Genomic DNA, 20,552 nt, shown 5'->3' with positions numbered 1-20,552 from the left:
ATTTTACTTATGTTTGTTATTGAATTCAGGCACAAAATTCTTGAACCATTTTAGCACTGTGACCCCGAAGAATGCCTAGAGACTTAAAAAAAAAACTAAGTCAGACTAAGCAAAGTTAATATGGTGTGCTCTGCAACACGCCCTTAGGGTCAGAGAGAGACCATTCAGTGCATGCAGCTCATTGTATGCATGGAACAGTCAAGGAATTATGAAATTTTTTTTTTGACTTAAAAGAGAAAGATATTGGCACAATTAATTACACTTATTACCTATCACCTTTGTCATGCTATGTTTAACTCAGGATAAGGCCACAGACATTAGTAGTTTGCAATCTCAATTTGTTCACATCACAAGACCATCATAAAATTGTCAGGCTCAGCTACCAAGAAACCCAGCACAGTTATAGGGACTGAAAGTTACAGGTTAGACTGATCAGAGCTTGGGGGGAAACTGGCAGGGAGTCTACTCTCACTAGGTCTGGCTTAAATGTCATGAGTATTAAAATGGACCAAATGGAGGGAAGCAATCCTAGACAGAGCGGATACTTCGGCCAGGATTATGGCATTGGCTTCAACCATCAAGAGGGTCTTATGTCTAGAGAATTCAGGCATTGCATCCAATGTGCAACAGACCATTGAGGATTTACCATTTGATGGGTGGGTTTTGTTTTCAAAAAAGAAGGAGGAAACCATGCAATTGTTTAAAGACTCCAGAATGACTTTGCGTGCTTTGGGAGTATATATTTCAGCTGTGAGAAGACGTCCCTATAAGTGGTCAGCAGCCACAACAACAATACCGCTTGCAATGCTTTTTCAGACAGTCCTCCCTTCCAAGGACAGGTTTCAGAGTAGCAGCTGTGTTAATCTGTATTCGCAAAAAGAAAAGGAGTACTTGTGGCACCTTGGAGACTAAAATTTATTTGAGCATAAGCTTTCGTGAGCTACAGCTCACTTCATTGGATGAGGCAGAGCGTCTATTCCAGAAAGAGCCACAGATCTCAAAGGAAGAGGTCCTCTGGTTCTGGGTTTAGCAAGCTCCCCCCAAGAGTCTAGCAAGCACCCATTTTGACTCCCATCCAGGACAGTGATCTAGTGGTAACTTCTCCTTCCCCATCCCTCTTGTTTAGGGACCAACAGGCTGCTTTTGCAGTGTTTGGGACTCAATTACAGCAGAAAACGGGGTCCCAAGCACCATCATATCAGTTCCTCTCCACCCCCCACCAACCCTGTCCCTCTTCAAGGGTCCCTCTCACAAGACACTGCTCCTTGAGCAGGTTCAGTCTCTACTGTTGCTGGGGGGCGGTAGAGGAAGTTCCCCTGTAGCACTGGGGAGAGGGCTTCTTACTCCCAGTATTTCCTGGTTCCCGAACACAAGGGAGAGATGACACCTATCCTCGACTTCTGTAATCTCAACAAATACATCAGATGATACGAGAGATTTTGTATGGCCATCCTGGCAACTATCCTCACCACCTCCAACCACAATGACTGGGGCACTGCCTTGGACCTTCATTTAGGATGGTTCTTTTCATGTAGTAATTCTCCCACCCCACAGGAGGTTTCTCCAGTTTGTTGTAGGCAGACCAGCACTACAAGTACACCGTGCTGTCCTTTGGCCCCTCCCCAAAATGTATGGTCATAGTGACAGTGTACCTCAGGAAGAGGGGAATTAATATTTTCCCATATCTGAATGATTGGTTACTGAGGGGCAAGTCCAGGGAGGAGGTTCTCTGTCTTGTCAAGTTCACACTACACCTACTCAATCATCTGGGTCTCATCCTAAACAGCAGGAAGTTGACACTGGTTCCAAATCAAAGAACCGAGTTCACTGGGCCCTGATAGAATCTACAAATTCAAGTGCGTTTCTGACCACTGAACGATTCAGGAGATTTGCCGTGTATCTCTGGAGCGGCAGTCCCCACACTCAAGCACAGACCAAGTGTGCCTGCGGTTATTAGGTTATATGGCTGTATTCACACAGACAATCCAATACACTAGGCTGCACCTCTGTCCTCTTCAAAAACGTGGCTGAAGTTCCTGTATCATCTGCAACATCATCCCCTGGACAGACTGGTCTTCCTCTGCCAATCCTGAATTCCTTACAGGGCTGGATGGTTCAGGATGATGTGTGCCAGGGCAATCCCTCTGCTCAGTTTCCACCGACCAGAACTATTGTCATTGATGTCTCCTTAATAGGTTGGGCAGTACATCTGGAGTCACAGAAGGTTGAAGCTCTGTAGTCAGTACAGGAAGCTTCTCTACTGAGGAGTGTCCTGGAGCTTCGTGCCATCTACAATGCTTTTCAGACTGTTCAAGATCTCATCAAGGCCTTAGCAGTTCTCATGCTCACCAACAATATCACCACAATGTATTATTTGAACAGGCAGGGGAAACACACTCCACCATGCTTTGTCAGGAGGCAATCAGGTTCTGGCAGTTTTGCATCAGGGGAACCTTTCCCCCACAGCTGATCACTTGCATGGGATTTACAATCACCTGTTGGATCACCTTGCCAAGAATTTCTCCTTTCTGAAGCCCAGCGTCCTGTGGTCCATCTTTGCAATTTGGGGCAGCCCGACAATCAACCCGTTTGCCATGAGCAAAAACAAGAAATGCCAGCTGTGGCGAGTCTCAGTCTGGCCTCCCTGGCCAATGCTTTTCACTTGAGCTCGGAAACAGCACTCTTGTATGCCTTTTCTCCTGTTCCGATCATGGACTGTGTCATGCTTATTGCTCCACCATGGCTGAGAGAACGTTCGTTTTCTGACCTCCTCACACTACTGATCCAGACTCCCATATTCCTACCCCGACCTCCTGACTAGTATCATGATCAGGTTTTGTACCCAACAGCCCTGCATCTCACAGGGTGGAGGCTGCATGGTTAGATGAGGAGGAGGAAGAGGAGGAGAAATGATGTTCAGAGGCAATCTAGCAAGTCTTGCTTAACAGTAGGAAGCCCTCCACCAGGGCAGCCTATTTGGCCAAGTGGAAGCAGATCACAGTGTGGTCGATAGCTGGGGGAGTGCAACCAACACGGGCTTGTATCCAGGACATCTTGGAGAATTTGATGCATCTTCAATCTTCTGGTCTCATGCTGAGTTCATTGAGAGTCTACCTATCCATGGGAAGTGGGTGCTTTCAAACCCCATGGGAGTGAGGTTCTTGAAAGGAGTCATTCATCTCCACTCATCAGTTACAGAGCCGGTTATTTTGTGGGACCTTAAAACTGTTTTAGCAGCTCTTATGGGACCTGTGTTCAAGTCTTTGGCAACTTCTTCTTTCTCCCTTCTATGTCAGCAAATGGCCTTCCTTGTGGCGATAATACCTACCAGGAGAGTGTGCGAGTTGCAGGCTTTGATGGCAGAGCCTCCTTACCCATGATTTTCCAAAGATAAAGTGATCCTGCAGCTGCACCCTAAGTTTTTATCTAAGGTAGTTTCCTAGTTTCATTTGAACCAAGTTATATATTTACCGGTGTTCTCCCTTAAGGTGCATTCAACCCCAGAGGAGCACCGTCTCCACATTTTGGAAGTCAGGCTATGTCTAGCATTTTATCTGGACAGAACTAAACCTTTCTGTTCTTCACTGCATCTGTTTGTTTTATATGAGGACCAAATGAAAGGTCAAGCAGAGTCAATCTCCAGGTGGAATAACTTCCTGTATCATGATAGCATATGAAGTAGTCACAAGCGGTAAGAGCTCATTCCAAAAGAGATCAGGCAATGTCAACGGCATATCTAAATGACACTCTGTCAAGGTTCCTTCCCCACTCTGAACTCTAGGGTACAGATGTGGGGACCTGCATGAAAACCTCCTAAACTTACTTTTACCAGCTTAGGTTAAAACTTCCCCAAGGTACAAACTATTTTACCCTTTGCCCTTGGACTTCCACTGCCACCACCAAACGTTTGACTGGTTACTGGGAAAGCATTGTTTGGAAACGTCTTTCCCCCCCAAAATCCTCACCAAAACCTTGCACACCCCTTCCTGGGGAAGTTTTGATAAAAATCCTCACCAATTTGCATAAGTGACCACAGACCCAAAAACCCTTGGATCTTAAGAACAATGAAAAAACATTCAGTTTCTTACAAGAAGAATTTTAATATAAGAAAAGATAAAAAGAATTACCTCTGTAAAATCAGGATGGTAAATACCTTATAGGGTAATTAGATTCAAAACATAGAGAATCCCTCTAGGCAAAACCTTAAATTACAAAAAAAACCCAAAACACAAAGACAGGAATATCCATTCTATTCAGCACAGCTTAATTTTCTCAGCCATTTATAGAAATCATAATCTAACGCATATCTAGCTAGATTACTTACTAAATTCTAAGACTCCATTCCTGTTCTGTCCCTGGCAAAAGAATCACACAGACAGCCAGACCCTTTGTTTCTCCCTCCCTCTAGCTTTGAAAGTATCTTTGTCTCCTCATTGGTCATTGTGGTCAGGTGCTAGCGAGGTTATCCTAGCTTCTTAACCCTTTACAGGTGAAAGGGTTTTTCCTCTGGCCAGGAGGGATTTTAAAGGTGTTTACCCTTTCCTTAATTTTTATGACACACTCCTATATTTGACATTTGCAGGGAAGGCAGTTGATCCGTTGAGCATACTTCTGCAAACCATTGTGTTGTTATGGCTGTGTCCAGATCAGATGCAAGCTTCGGGAACGCAACACTGCAGACCTTCTTAAAACAGACACCTCCTGCAAGTACTGCTTGCAAGTCACCTGCATAAAATACGTGGCTGTATCTACTCGAAGAAGAAAAAATGGTTAGCTGTAACTGCTGCTGTTCAAGACACGGTGCAGACGTGTATTCCATGACACACCCGCCATCCCCTCTGCATCAGAGTCTGAGCTTCCAACATTTGATGCAAAGGAACTGAGGGAGTCAGAACAGCAGCATCTTTATATGACCAAGGAAGGGGCTAAGGCCTCAGGGCGACAGCATGGTTGCCCCATGGGAATTGCTAGGCAAAGTTCTCTGGCTCCAGTGCCTGGGGCACACGTCTGCATCATATCTAGAACAGTTAGAGGTAGGCAACCGTTTTTTATTCTTTCATTTCGAAAAATGGATGATCTTTTAGCTATTGGTCAACAGACCTGGTCAAATTAGCTCATTGCATATGTTTGCTTTGCCAGGGTTAGACAAAATAGCTTGTTTAAAATCAGTTCTTGAAGAGGGAATCCCATACTTCACTATTTCAGATCCTCCACCCTCTACACTCCAGGCCCCATGCTGTAGACATTTTGGAGTTCACTGATGATTCCTGAATAAGAATGCTTTTATTATGTTATTAACCAATTGTAGTTGATAAAGTAATAATACTTGGTCATTTGCTGTGAGATATATTATATAGATATAGATAGTAAATGAAACAATGAATTCACACTACTGTGGCTCTTTTGGGTAATGGAGATTGTTAATTTGGCTCCTGAACCACTGAAGTCTGATTATCATTGCACTAGTTAATGCTTCTCTCTTGTCTGGTGATTTAGAGAGGATGACAATGCAAACATTTAAATATTACCTTTTAACATTGAAATTAGAAATGAGATTAATGCATGCAGCAACTTACAAGCATTCCATAAAGTCTAAACACATTCTTTAATTCCAATACTTATTTTCACAATACTAACACACGTGTGAACAAGACTGGTTCCAGCTATGTATGTGTCATTGTTCAGTTGAGACCTAGGGCCTTGGCATGAGAAGGCACCTGGTCTGCCAGAGTCACAGCCTACAACCATTGTAACCATGTGGGGTAAAATTTTCAAAAGCACCTAAGTAACATATTTAGAGTAGCAGCTGTGTTAGTCTATATCTGCAAAAAGAACAGGAGTACTTGTGGCACCTTCGAGACTAACAATTTTATTTGAGTGTAAGCGTCCGATGAGGTGAGCTGTAGCTCACAAAAGCTTATGCTCAAATAAATCTGTTAGTCTCTAAGGTGCCGCAAATACTCCTTTTCTATTTTCTAAGTGATACAGAAGCTTCTGAAAAATTTAACCATGATACAGAATACATCTAGCCTACAGTTTTAAAAGTAGAAAAAATTCATGGCTAAAAAACAAACAAACAGGGGTCTCCACTTAATACTCAGCTTTTCCTAAATATATTTTTTCAATGTTTTTTGTTTATATGAACTTGACTCTTCCAGTATACCCCATGCTGCACATGCTTAAAAAAAAAAAATAAACACACCAGAGAATCCACCCAGCATTAAGTCTTTTACGACTGACTTGACTTCCTATTTTCCACTATTAACATTTTTCTAATACAGTGTTTACAGAATACATTATATTGTTTTCACAAAGGATTAAAATCTTCTGATAATCTATCTTGTAGATGAGAAAAAAGGTCAAACTTCTAAAATAGTTGTGTCCCACACACCAATTTGTTTTCCTTTTTAATGTATATTTTAAATTTTTTATATGCAGAAGTACAAGCATTAACCCAAGTTTGATAGAGACATACTATGAAATATCATTTTAAGGGAGTGATGACAAAACCATATGTTCACTAGCAGCTATTGAGCTCTACTTGCTCTATAAATACTTCACATGGAAACTGAACAAACATCTTTTCAACCCTAGCACACTGATGAAGTCAGTGGGTGGCTGATGTTCTTTCTAGAGCTGTTCCAGGAAGGCACAAAACTGATTCTGATTCATTATCTGATGTATGGAAACAACCAATCCTGTCTGAAAATGTGTATTAATAACTTTGGCAGAAATTGGTTCCATTTCATGGCAAGAAATACACTAAAATGGCTGAAGTTGCTCAGCCAAATATTACGCCCGCCTTGATAAGTAACATACACCACCAAGACTTTCAAGAGGACTTTAAAAGGCAACTTTCATGGAAATATCTATTCACCAAACTAACTAAGTCATACTAACCCAGAGAAATATTGAATTAAGGTTTCTGAATTTCATATGCTTTTATTTAGCACTATAAACTACCAAGTTGAGAGTAACTGTATGCTGTTTAATAAGAAAGTGAAGTCCCAGTCTACCCTGCCTCCCATGGACCTCTGTTCTTTCCAGGAAGCTCATTTGTCTTCCATTTGGAATGCAGCTGAAATTAACATGGCCACTTGTTTTGACAATATACCTAGCACTGTCAAAACATTGTAATTGTGCATCTCCAACTGTTTGTCAACGCAGCTTTTAGAGTTATGTTTATGGGTTACATAATGCTGAAGTTCCAGCTTGTGGAATGGGTACTGATTTTCAGGAGGGCCTCATCCTGGGTCTCCAGTTCTGTATGTGTACTTCTCCAGCACTGTCATTGCTCCCACAGTTGATAATGTATTACCACTATGTGAAAGTGGATAAGTATATTTGCAGGTGTATTTACACAAAGGGTTAATAATAGTTGGGAGGGGGTTGAGAGGGAGAGGGTTGGATTCTGTTTGTTTTTATGATGGTGTTTAGACTCCATAACATTTTCTTCATTAGTTAAACTTGACAAAAGGTCAGGAATCACCCAGGATAGGTTTAAGGCATTCAAACTTTGTAATAATTCCTAAGAGCCTTTTGGCTAAGAGTTTCTTTGATTTTAAAAATGTTTAAGAAAATCTCAGTAACAGCAACCCATGCTTTGTTATAATCTCCACCCAAGCCTATTTAAGGAGATTGGGGGAGCCCCTAAATGCGAAGCCCAGAGGCAGAGGTATCTTTAAACAATTTCCAGGGTAGTATTAGGAGGGGGAATAACTACTACAGTGTTTGTATTATGAACCCTGGCAGAGGAAAAACAAGCTGTGTAAAAAAGTAATCATAAAGGCTTATGAACTAAGAACTCTGCAGGGTTCCAACTTTAAATGCTCCTTTTAATAGTCAACACTTTCTCCCTAAAAAATCCAGCATTAGCTCAAGGCCCCTGTTTTCACTAAGACCAATCTATTACTGAAAAATTTGGAATCTCTAGGCTAGCTGTTTAGAAATGTGACTTTTGATCAAACCAAGTTAGGAAAAATGTCTCAAAAGCAAAGGACTCCTTGACTTTTGAACTCTTCTATCTCGGAAATAACTTGTCCTGTTAGCCTAAGACTTTCTTAAGGGGGAATTTACCCAGGGTAAAGATTGGTTTTGGTTTGGTAGAGGCTGAGATTGAGGAGGATGGTTTGAATATACTCCAAAATACAGCCAGGTTTATAATGGAAGAGAAAGGAATCTATGATCATTTTCAAATTTAAGTGAATTGAGCACTGTGACAAACTTAACTCAAGATACACATTGAAAATATTGAAGTATCACTGTGCAGCAATCTCTGTGGCCGAATCAAGGATGACGTGAAGGGATTCTGAATGGGTTCACATCCAACATACTTCAACCACAAAAAGCTTGAGCAAAATGTGAGGCATTGAAGGGGAGGTATAAATGGAAAAGTCAAGGGATCATTTAGGATCTGTGAATCCTTATTTGTAACTGCAGTAACCAAAACCAGTTTGTTTTAAAATCAATCCTATGTTATGATTTTCACCTGGCAAGGATTAGATCTCAATATACATTTCTCCCTTCCCCATCTCAAGACTGGGTCTTGTCCTAATGATTCCCCAAGCATATGCTCTGTTAAAAATAAACAAAAACAAACACTGACTTACAGCTTCTGATTTGGGAGGCACCGGAGGTGGAGGTAGGGAAACATCTGAAGATTTTGTTGCTGCTGCTAGAGTTCCAGGTATAGGAAGACATGTAGTGCCACCCTTTGACCGGAAAGAACTTCTATAATTATCACATTTGGTATTTTCACTTAGTAAGCGAGTAAGAGGCTGATCGTTAGGCTTCCCGGATTCTTGGTCCAGCCACAGTTCTTCATAAGGGAGTTCTGGTTTTGCAGGTAGAAACGTTGATTCTTCACTAACTTCAGGAAAAAGGTAGTCACTGCTACTATCACCAGAGTCCTGGTATTGAAGGGCATCATGAGAAAACAGGGCCCATTCGCTACACAAATCTCTGCACCCATGAAGGTTCACTTCACTATTTCCATGCAAGTTGTTTCCATAAACACAAACTGAGAGCCGGTGAAAGGACTGCGTTAGTTCATCCCGGGCATAGCTGAGAGAATTGGGTACATGATTGTGCCCAGTGCATCGATTTTTCTTAGGGCTCTTACAATCTTCATTCCAGTCAGTTTTCACATCTCGCACTGCACGGGAATATTCATCTATGTCAAACTGTTCCTGGCAGATATTAAACCAGTGCTGGACCAAGGTTTCATGCCACAGCTCCCCCTTCACAAGACTCTCTGGGAGGCTAAACTTTGGAAGAATCAAGTGCAAGGGAAAATGCATCGGAATAACTTTGTTACCACGCAGCACGCAACAAACCACCACGGTCTTGGTTTGAATGTTGACAAACTTGTATCTATGCCCCTCACGGATAAAATGCAAGTCATAAGGGTTTCTTGGTGTGGGGCTTGGCACAGTTACATTAACAGGCAACCTTGTTTTTTCTACTATATTGCGAATTGTGTGCTCGCCTTCTTGCATCTGTAGCTCGAGTGGACTGCGGGTGCTAAATCTGCCCTTGCACTGGAAAGGAAGGCTAATGCTTTCATTGGTCCTATGGTTCATGCAGATGAGACATGGCATTTTGCCTCTGCCTAGCTTGCTGATGGAATTAAGTTTCCCAATTTTCTTGAAGATGGTGTTGAGTCGTGACTTTTCCTTGGACGTTTTTGCATAAAGGATTTCCGCTTGTCCCATTAAAGTGAGCTCATCCCCAGTGCTGAGGGTGATATTATAAACTTCTGTGTCTTCATTGCATTCACCCGAAGCCACCTGCAATACAAATATAAACAAATAAAAATATTTCTCCCTGCACAGTGAAGATAGCACCTGAATTCATAGCAAGTCTATTTAAGTGGGATTGGATAATAGGATGGGAAATTACATCTCGAAAGAAACTGAAAATTATTTTTGTTTTAATAACTTTAATAGAGTCAAACACAATAATTTTATCATGAAAATCTGCAAAAGTTAAATTTCTAATATGCACCACACATTACTATGGTCTTGCTTGAGGAAAAAAAGTAGTCATCTGGAACCGACATGGTTGCTAGAAAGAGTGTGACTATACAAGCCTAGTTTTTAGGGAAGGACAAATAAAATATTCTGCATATTTAAATAGCAGCCATCCAAAAGCAGTAAAGTGCATTTGGGAGATATTGGTATCCCTAGTTATTTGGCATCCATTCTCTCTCCTGTTTGCAGCTTTATGGCACTTTCCTGCAGAGGTCTCGGAGGAAAAGGGAAAAAAGATTCTCTCTCTCACCAGCTTCCTTCCATTGTGCCTCTCCCTTGTGATCGAGGAGTAAAGATACCTTCTTGGTATAATCCCTTCCCAGGCCTTCAAGGCAGTGAACCCCCATCCTCTGGGTCAAGAATATTGGTTCTGTCACCTCTGCCCACCTCTTCCTACCAGACCCTAGGCTTCCCCCTTGGTTTTACCTAGATTGTGATTTGAGAGTTTAGATAACATATGTCACATGTTTCCTACTATGGAAATTGTACTAGAAGGTAAAAAGATGCCCAGGCTTGGTTGTTCTACGGTTATTATCTCAAGACTGCTGAACTCTAGATCCTCTCTCTAGACAGACACTCCTATCGGCGTTATATTTGGGTGTCGTAAAAAACACCTTCCCCAGTTAAGTGACAGAACTCAGCTTGCCTTTTCTCAGCAGGATCAACACCTGTATGCAGAGTAAGGTGTTTCAGGCAGACCCTGCCATCCTTTTACAGGCACCTGCTGTACAGTGTAGTATAGAGTATTCGTGGCTAGGCATATTGAGCAGGGATTACTTTGCAGATTTTTTTAAACTATGTAAAAATTGTTTTCTCCACCCACAGAACATCCTGTTAATGTGCAGAGTAAAGCCCTAATTCCGTGCTTCAAAATCTGACACTGTTAGCAAATAGCCATCACATAAATTAAGACCAGCTTACTAACCAATTTTGTTGTCTCACTCTGTTAAATAAATGAGAAATGCGTTAAGTAATTGCCCTCCCCCATGGAAGTTCTGATCTGCAATTTGTCCGTATTTGTGAAAATGTGATTGACTTCTGTGAGTCTTTCACAGCAAGTATGAACAGTGCATTCAATACAAGTGCTTCGGTATGTTCAGCATGTCTGCTTAGCATTTCAGTTTCAGTGTTTCCTGAGAGGAAGTTATTCAAGTTCTGCATTATCTAAACAACACTAATCAGTCTAATACAGGAAACTACCAAGGTTTTATTGTACATAACACCCATTCACAATTTACGCTAGTGGTCAGGCAACATTCAGAAACACTGATATATATAAAAGGAAAACATTCAGTCTTCTGCTGATAACATTTTCATCAAGCTCATTCCAATCTGCTCTTCAAGACCAGTACACAGGAAGTTACATTCAGGATTTGGTTACTGGACATCATTTTGACTTCAGTGGAATTGGTGGGAGTTGAGGAAACTCAGCACACATTGTGCACACCACACTGACTTTCTTAAAGAGTCATCTTCTGCAAGAATGTTCACTTCCATGGAAGTGCAAGTGTATGTGTATTGTTTTGAAGAGGTAGGGCACATAATGAGAAATTTAAGACTTGAGAGGTAGCTGTATTGCCTTTTTTTTTTTTTTTTTTTTAAAGGGCACCAGAGGGAGTAAAGGGAAGAGCAAGGGAGGTGTTATATAATCTATGATTGCGGAGTTGCTGCTTTGACAACTTGTAGTTCCCTAGAGATCTACAACAGTCCAGAACAGAAGGAAACGTTTAGCCAGATATTAAGCTTCAGAGGTGATTAACACCAGGGCTTCACAATGAAGAGTAAAGTAGTACTTGTGGCACCTTAGAGACTAACACATTTATTTGAGCATAAGCTTTCGTGAGCTACAACTCACTTCATCAGATGCATTTGGTGGAAAATACAGTGGGGAGATTTATATACACAGACAGAGAACATGAAACAATGGGTTTTATCATACACACTGTAAGGAGAGTGATCACTTAAGATGAGCCATCACCAGCAGGAGGGGGGGGGAGAAGGAAAACCTTTCATGGTGACAAGCAAGGCGGGCCATTTCCAACAGTTAACAAGAACGTCTGAGGAACAGTGGGGGGTGGGGTGGGAGGAGAAATAACATGGGGAAATAGTTTTACTTTGTGTAATGACTCATCCATTCCCAGTCTCTATTCAAGCCTAAGTTAATTGTATCCAGTTTGCAAATTAATTCCAATTCAGCAGTCTCTTGCTGGAGTCTGTTTTTGAAGCTTTTTTGTTGAAGGATAGCCACTCTCAGGTCTGTAATCGAGTGACCGGAGAGATTGAAGTGTTCTCCGACTGGTTTTTGAATGTTATAATTCTTGACGTCTGATTTGTGTCCATTTATTCTTTTACGTAGAGACTGTCCAGTTTGACCAATGTACATGGCAGAGGGGCCCCCACCCCCCACTGTTCCTCAGACGTTCTTGTTAACTGCTGGAAATGGCCCACCTTGCTTGTCACCATGAAATGTTTTCCTCCTTCCCCCCCTTCCTGCTGGTGATGGCTCATCTTAAGTGATCACTCTCCTTATAGTGTGTATGATGAAACCCATTGTTTCATGTTCTCTGCCTGTGTATATAAATCTCCCCACTGTATTTTCCACCGAATGCATCTGATGAAGTGAGCTGTAGCTCACGAAAGCTGATGCTCAAATAAATGTGTTCGTCTCTAAGGAGCCACAAGTACTCCTTTTCTTTTTTGCGAATACAGACTAACACGGCTGCTACTCTGAAACAATGAAGAGTGCAGTTCCTGGGTCTGCTGGGGTGAATGCTAATTATCAGCGATATCAGAGTCTTTTCTTACCGAAAAAGAAAAGCAGCATTTAAAATCAATAATAGTGAACTAATTAATAAATTGGACAAGTCAAATTTTATTTTATTTTCAACCCAATCTCTTAGCAGAGAGTTCTATAACTTTACTGCATAAATTCACCTGGTGATGATTTAGGAAATAAAGTTAAATTTTACTTATGACATAAGTGTTAAAACAATAGAAAAGTCTTGCCAGGGTTCCAGTCTGGTATTGGCCTTGAATAAAATACAACTCTGCAAACTTCATTGTGAATGGCAAATTCAGTACAGATCAGCTGTTGTCTGAAACCATCATAAGAGAACCACACATACACAAAAAGTTAGCTGTAAAAAGGAAAACCAGAAGTTGAAAGACTGCACAACAGACTTAAAATCTCTATTAAGGTGAAGTTAAAGTTGAAGACAGATCTCAGTGGGCTGAGTGCATATTAATTCCAACATTCTGGAAAGAGTTAAGAAAACCCTAAATCTCCTTTTCCTGGGTTACGTCTAGATTTTATTTTTTAGTCTATTTTAACACATTAACACGTTAGTTAATATATCTGTAAATTCTAGTGTAGATGATGTAAATAGGACACACATTTGTTGCTAGTCAGACTAGCAATAAATGTTTGTGTCCTGGAACAAATGTTTACACTATAATTTACAATCATGTTAAACAGTTTTAAAACACAACCAAAAAACTAAGATGACACATCCTTAAGGTTACATTTCTCAAACAAGGCACCTAAACTACTGTGATTCTGCCCCTGTAGCAATGTCCTGAGAAAATAAAACTCTCACTAACTCCTTCACTCATAACAATTTCACATTATCAATAACCACTAAACTAGAATGCCTTAACCTTAATTCTATTGTATCTGTGCTGCTCTATGGCTCTCTTTATTGTCATATAGAAATAGCACAATTTAAGTGATCACTTCTCATACTTACAGACCCAATCCCATCAGGGCTGAGGGCATGCATTTCCTCAGAGAAGGTGCTCCGCCGCACCTTACAGAATCAATCCCTTGGCAGTCCATGGTGGAGAGAGTTACCTAAGTGTTATTACACGCAGAGCTAGCTTGCCTCCATATACAAAGATAAATACTAAGATGGCATACAAAATGATAAATACTAAGATCAATACAAATGAGCAAAGCTAGTATGATGAAAAAAGCAGCAGACTTAATTTCAAGACCTGTATGTATGAAACAAGTTACAGAAGATGTTTTTTCTATCCTCTACATGTGAACAGGAAAAGACAGTAGAATGACATCTCTATGGAGGCAGAATTAAGATAGCCCACAGTACGCACCAATGAAGACAGAACTAACTGAAGAGTCCCCTGATGTTTGACACACTGTTAAAAAAAAACTCTTTAGGATTCTATTAAAAGTTGTAACGCTCAAGAAATGAGAAGGAATAAGCTGAGAGGAGGAGCACCAATAATCAAACTACAATCAATAGCCAACTATATACTGCAATACTTAAACATCCTTTATTAAAAGCATTAGTGTTTTGGTAGCTCACAAAGGTCTCCATCTGGACTCAGGCTCCCATTGTGACTCACTTCTCTCCTTACTTCCATGCCCACAGGTCAACAAGGCTATTGCCTCCAGATTGACTCTTGTGTGTTCTCATTAGGATATTCCTCACTCCTCCATCCTAATTCAGTTTTGCAGTATTGCCAACCACAAGTGATCAAAAGTTATAATTTTTTTTAAAAAAAGTTTGATGGGGGGGGGGGGAGACAAACTATATTTTTAGTCTGTCTTTATTTTAACTTTCCTCTACTCCTCTGTCAACTTGTGTGTGATGATTTTTAGAAAGAAAAGTAAACATTCAATGACCCTTTAATGCAACTAAAAATGCATGTCTCTCCCCGCCTGCTCAGGTGGAAACTACACTTCCCTAACTTAAGGTGAGAAGAAGGTAACTGCCTTCCATTTCTTATTACTGTCTTGACCCAGCCACATTTCTCTTCCTGGGACCTAGCAGTGCCACTTTCCCAACACCTCTCTCCCCTACCTCATGCCTCCGGGTCCCCTCTCCCAGCTATAGGGCCATACATGAAGGCAGGGCTCAGTGGAAGGGCATGTCTGCATCCTTCACCCCAAAGCTCTCGCACAGAGCTCTGCCCGCATACCCAGCCCTGAAAAATCATATGAGAAGCTCCTGTGGCCAATCATTGTGACAGCTCCTCCTGCAGGCACCAGCATCCCACAACTCACAATCAATTTGCAAGAGCTGGCAACACTGCAATCCTGCCTCTTCCTGGATGCTTGGAGGGAACTCTTCTTGCCTACCACTGGCTGGGTGAGCAGCCATCTGAGCCCTCAATCTCCCACCCATCACTGTCCTCTGTGCAACATCAGCCTCCCATATCCACCTGCAGCCCTAAATCTGCCTCTTGTTCCCCCCACTGCCCTGCCCCCTTTCTCCCCATCCACCTGTTACAGTGTCTCTGCTGCTCTTCATAGTTCTTGTGCCCCTGAATGAGAGTGGCAGCCATTTTGCCTGGGGTGGGGTCTGGCTTCTATCTTACTGAGAACAGTGGGAGGTGGCAGTGAATTTTATTAAAGGCCACCCCACTTTCACATGCAGACAGACTGCAAGGAAATGGGGGCCAACTTGCTGGTTTCTGCCCCATTAACGGTAATAGGAGATGGTGGTTATTTTGAATAAAGGAAAATTCGCAAGTTGGTGCCTTTGACCATGTTTGCATGAAACAGGTAAAACCACACCCAGAATCTCTAGAGCTGGGGTAAAATCATGAGAGTTGGCAATACTGGTTTTGAAATACGTTAGTCTAGGAACAAGAGCCCTGCTGATTTGTAGGAAGGTAAAACCAGGCGATGGGATGGGGAAGGATGAGTTCAGTGAGCTTTGTTGACACAATTCACCTCCCAGCAGTGTGACAGCACCACACATTTTACATTTTTCTGAAAGTTTTTTCCCCTTCCACTTAAAATTAGAATATTTAGACATTTCACCATGAAAACCTGAGGTGCTTGCAGTTAGCTTGGTAATAAGCAAAACCTGGGCTAACAGGTCCTTGATTTTCTTCCTTGCTCAGCTATGGTTTATGGTTATTACCTCATAAACAGGAAGCTTCCCCGACTTATTTTATTCTTAACCTGGCACAATCCTCAAGTAACCTTCTCTTCTTCCCATCCCACCCAGTTATTTTTGCCTTCATGCTTATTCTTGCAAGATGCATTATCTTACAGCTACTAACATTAAACACCATACGTTATATCTCCATTACCCACTACCCCTTTTAAATCTTATTGCTTAGTGATACATGACAACTCCTTCCTTCATGGTATCTGCAATATTTGCTGCATTGCATTTCAAAGCCATTTCTAAATCACTAACAGACATTTAAACTGAACCACTCCCAATACTAACAAGTAGGTTTGGGACTTATCTTCCACCAGAAGGATCCTCTTCCATATATTAGCTGCTCTCTGTTCTGTCTCTGCCAGTTATCAATTCATGTCAGGAGTTCAGCATTGTGCCAGTGTTTTGACCTCACTCACTGGCTTCCTACAAGACATTTTATCAAATGCACTACAAAATAGTGATGAATTACGCCTGTCTCCTGAAATTCAGTGGCAATTTAGATTGACTAAAGTGACATTTGCTGCAGAAGACAGACATCGGGTAGATAAAAAATGATTACCTAACAAAAGTTTTGTACTGGGAAGATTAACATATTGCCTCTCACAAGTTAGTGCAAAATAATAGATTCTTCCAATAGCTGATGGGATAGGTTTTCAAGTCCTAATTGTTCTAATCTGTTATCGTTGGATGAAAAAGTGTTTACAATCTGGATATATAAAGGTTTATATCAAAAACATTTTATTTAGTTGCTTCATTATAGGTGATTACATCTGCTGCATCTTATTATGAGGGAGTGCAGCAGTTATGCTACAGTAAAGGTGACCTACCATCAGTGCGAACTAAAAATCCTTTAACTACAAAGCTTTATAGTCACCTCTGCAGCAGTACTTTTGAGTATTTAAGCTGCTTTACAAACCCAAGTAAGTTATTCGGAGATAGCAAAAAAAGTTAAAAAAATAAATATTTTTATTTTTCTAAGGATTGTTAGACTATTCAGCATTGGTGAGGCCTCATCCGAGTACTGGTTTCAGAGTGGTAGCTGTGTTTGTCTGTATCAGCAATAAAAAAAACCAAGGAGTACTTGTGGCACCTTAGAGACTAACAAATTTATTTGGGCATAAGCTTTTGTGGGCTAAAACCCATTTCATCGGATGCATGCAGTGGAAAATACACTAGGGAGATACACACACAGAACATGAAAAAATGGGTGTTGCCATACCAACTGTAATACCACCAATCAATTAAGGTGGGCTATTAACATCATTGGGGGGAAAAAAAACCTTTTCTAGTGATAATCAGGATAGCCCATTTCAAAGAGTTGGCAAGAAGATGTGAGTAACAGTAGGGGAAAAAATAGCATGGGGAAATAGTTTTTACTTTGTGTAATGACCCATCCAATTACTGAAGCCTAATTTAATGGTGTCCAGTTTGCAAATTAATTCTAATTCTGCAATTTCCTTGAGTCTGTTTTTGAAGTTTTTTTGTTGGAGAATTGCGACTTTTAGGTCTGAAATTGAGTGACCAGGGAGGTTGACATGTTCTCCGACTGGTTTTTGAATATTATAATTCTTGACATCTGATTTGTGTCAATTTATTCTTTTATGTAGAGATTGTCCAGTTTGGCCAATGTACATGACAGAGGTGCATTGTTGGCACACGATGGCATATATCACATTGGTAGATGTGCAGGTGAATGAGCCTGTCATAAAAATAAAGGGAAGGGTAACCACCTGTCTGTATACAGTGCTATAAAATCCCTCCTGGCCAGAGGCAAAACCCTTTCACCTAAGGGGTTAAGAAGCTAAAATAACCTTGCTGGCACCTGACCAAAATGACCAATGAGGAGACAAGATACTTTCAAAGCTGGGGAATGGGGGGAACAAAGGTTCTGTCTGTCTGTGTGATGCTTTTGCTAGGAACAGATCAGGAATGCAGACTCAGAACTTTTGTAAAGTTAGTAAGTAATCTAGCTAGAAATGCATTAGATTTCCTTTTGTTTAATGGCTGGTAAAATACGCTGTGCTGGGTGGAATATATATTCCTATTTTTGTGTGTTTGTAATTTAAGGTTTTGCCTAGAGAGGTTCTCTGTGTTTTGAATCTGATTACCCTGTAAGGTATTTACCATCCTGATTTTACAGAGGTGATTCTTTTACTTTTTCTTTAATTAAAATTCTTCTTTTAAGAACCTGATTGATTTTTCATTGTTTTTAAGATCCAAGGGTTTGGGTCTGTGTTCACCTGTACAAATTGGTGAGGATTTTTATCAAGCCTTCTCCAGGAAAGGGGGTGTAGGGCTTGGGGGTATATTTTGGGGGAAGACATCTCCAAGTGAGCTCTTTCCTTGTTCTTTGTTTAACATACTTGGTGGTGGCAGCATAGGGTTCAAGGACAAAAAAAGTTTGTACTTTGGGGAAGTTTTTAACCTAAGCTGGCAAGAATAAGCTTAGGGGGTCTTTCATGCGGGTCCCCACATGGGTACCCTAGAGTTCAGAGTGGGGAAGGAACCTTGACAGAGCCTCTTATGGTGTGGCTGACGTGATTAGCTCCTATGATGGTGTCCCTTGAATAGATATGTGGACAGAGTTGGCTATGGGCTTTTTTGCAAGGATAGGTTCCTGGGTTAGTGCTTTTGTTGTGTGGTTGCTAGTGAGTATTTGCTTCAGGTTGGGGGGGCTGTCTGTAAGCGAGGACTGGCCTGTCTCCAAAGATCTGAGAGAGTGAGGGATCATCCTTCACGATAGGTTGTAGATCCTTGATGATGCACTGGAGAGGTTTTAGTTGGGGGCTGAAAGTGACGGCTAGTGGTGTTCTGTTACTCTGTTTGTTGGGCCTGTCCTGGAGTAGGTGACTTCTGGGTATTCTTCTGGCTCTGTCAATCTGTTTCTTCATTTCAGCAGGTGTGTACTGTAGTTTTAAGTATGCTTGATAGAGATCCTGTAGGTGTTTGTCTCTGTCTGAGGGGTTGGAGCAAATGCGGTTGTATCGTAGAGCTTGGCTGTAGACAATGGATCCTGTGGTGTGGTCTGGATGAAAGCTGGAGGCATGTAGGTAAGTATAGCGGTCAGTTGGTTTCTGGTATAGGATGGTGTTTATGTGGCCATTGCTTATTAGCACTGTAGTATCTAGGAAGTGGATCTCTTGTGTGGACTGGTCCAGGCTGAGGTTGGTGGTGGGATGGAAATTGTTGAAATCAGGGTGGAATTCCTCAAGAGCTTTTTTTCCATGGGTCCAGATGATGAAGATGTCATCAATGTAGCGAAAGTAGAGTAGGGGCGTTAGAACAACGCTTCCTCAGCTCTTGTTCCCTAAGTCAGCCATAAAAATGTGTCCAGTTTTGGGTCCCATACTAGAAGAAGGATGTGGAAAAATTGGAAAGAGTACAATGGAGGGCAACAAAATGATTAGGGAACTGGAACACATGACATATGAGGAGAGGCTGAGAGAACTGAGATTATTTAGTCCGCAGAAGAGAAGAATGAGGGGGGATTTGATAGCTGCTTTCAACTACATGAAGGGGGTTCCAAAGAGGATGGATCTAGACTGTTCTCAGTGGTACCAGATGACAGAACAAGGAGTAATGGTCTCAAGTTGCAGTGGGGGAGATTTAATTTGGATATTAGGAAAAACTTTTTCACTAGAAGGGTGGTGAAGCCCTGGAATGCGTTACCTAGGGAAGTGGTGGAATCTCCTTCCTTTGAGGTTTTTAAGGTCAGGCTTGACAAAGCCCTGGCTGGGATGATTTAGTTGGGGATTGATCCTGCTTTGAGTAGGGGGTTGGACTAGATGATCTCCTGAGGTCCCTTCCAACCCTGATATTCTATGATAAACACAGTTTTTAAGAGGGATGGATCAACTGGAAGAGTAAGCAGCTGCCTACATGATCAGAAACTGATAGGCTCCTAAATTTGATGAGTAGGGCCATTCTTGTCAGTAGTATGCATGTGTTTATTTCCATCACCTGAAGAAGGCTTTCCCTGGTTCCAGGAGTTAAAATGGTATCTCAATACTGCTTATAAACGGAAAGGTTCAATATAGCCCTAAAGCACGATGTTAGTACTGAATAAGGCCAGGTAACAATGAAGACCTGGGCTACAATTTAAATTTAAAACTGAAGATAGACTGATTTTAACAATCACTACTGTGGCATTTTAAAATATCACATTGGTTACAGACCTCTAAAGAGATTTTGTTTTTGGAAACAAAAGACAAGCTTATTAGGACTGACAAGCTGTAATGCAACTATGCCAGTAAATCAGCACTCTGCTGATAAGTCCCACTCTGCCCCCAACCCAACTCTCTTCATCACCAGCCACATCTCTGCCCTCATTCTCTCTCCACCCCAGACCACTTCTGCCTCTAGTCCCAGCCCCTCGCCCATCCCCAGTTCCACCCCCAGCTTCACTTTCAGCCCAAGCTCCTCTGCTGAGGAAGCCTTGTCTGTTCAGTAAGGGGGGGGGGGAGAAACAGATTCTGTTAATGGAGGTGCGGGGGGTGCGACTGGAAAAAAGTTTGTGCACTGCATTTGTAGGGACTAGCATAGTAAAGCACTATGCCAAGAGGATTACTTAAAAATACTACTTTTCAGAGACTAAAGGCAA

At 41.5% G+C, this 20,552-nt stretch overlaps 1 protein-coding gene across 4 annotated transcripts in view; it reads right to left on the bottom strand.

The window, feature by feature from the left end:
* GAREM1 (GRB2 associated regulator of MAPK1 subtype 1) overlaps positions 1 to 20,552 on the bottom strand; it is a 133,388-nt gene that overhangs the window by 7,592 nt on the left and 105,244 nt on the right. For all 4 annotated transcript variants that reach the window (XM_038393153.2, XM_038393152.2, XM_043507918.1 and 1 more), the window contains one exon: positions 8,610 to 9,788. In XM_038393153.2, coding sequence (XP_038249081.1) covers positions 8,610 to 9,788 — 1,179 coding nt within the window. The remainder of the gene's footprint in view (positions 1 to 8,609; positions 9,789 to 20,552) is intronic.

The sequence above is a fragment of the Dermochelys coriacea genome, chromosome 2 (genome assembly GCF_009764565.3).
Source record: "Dermochelys coriacea isolate rDerCor1 chromosome 2, rDerCor1.pri.v4, whole genome shotgun sequence".
In the NCBI taxonomy this organism is placed as follows: domain Eukaryota; kingdom Metazoa; phylum Chordata; order Testudines; family Dermochelyidae; genus Dermochelys; species Dermochelys coriacea.
The sequence above is the reverse complement of the archived record's forward strand: the minus strand, read 5'-3'. Positions and strand labels throughout refer to the sequence as shown.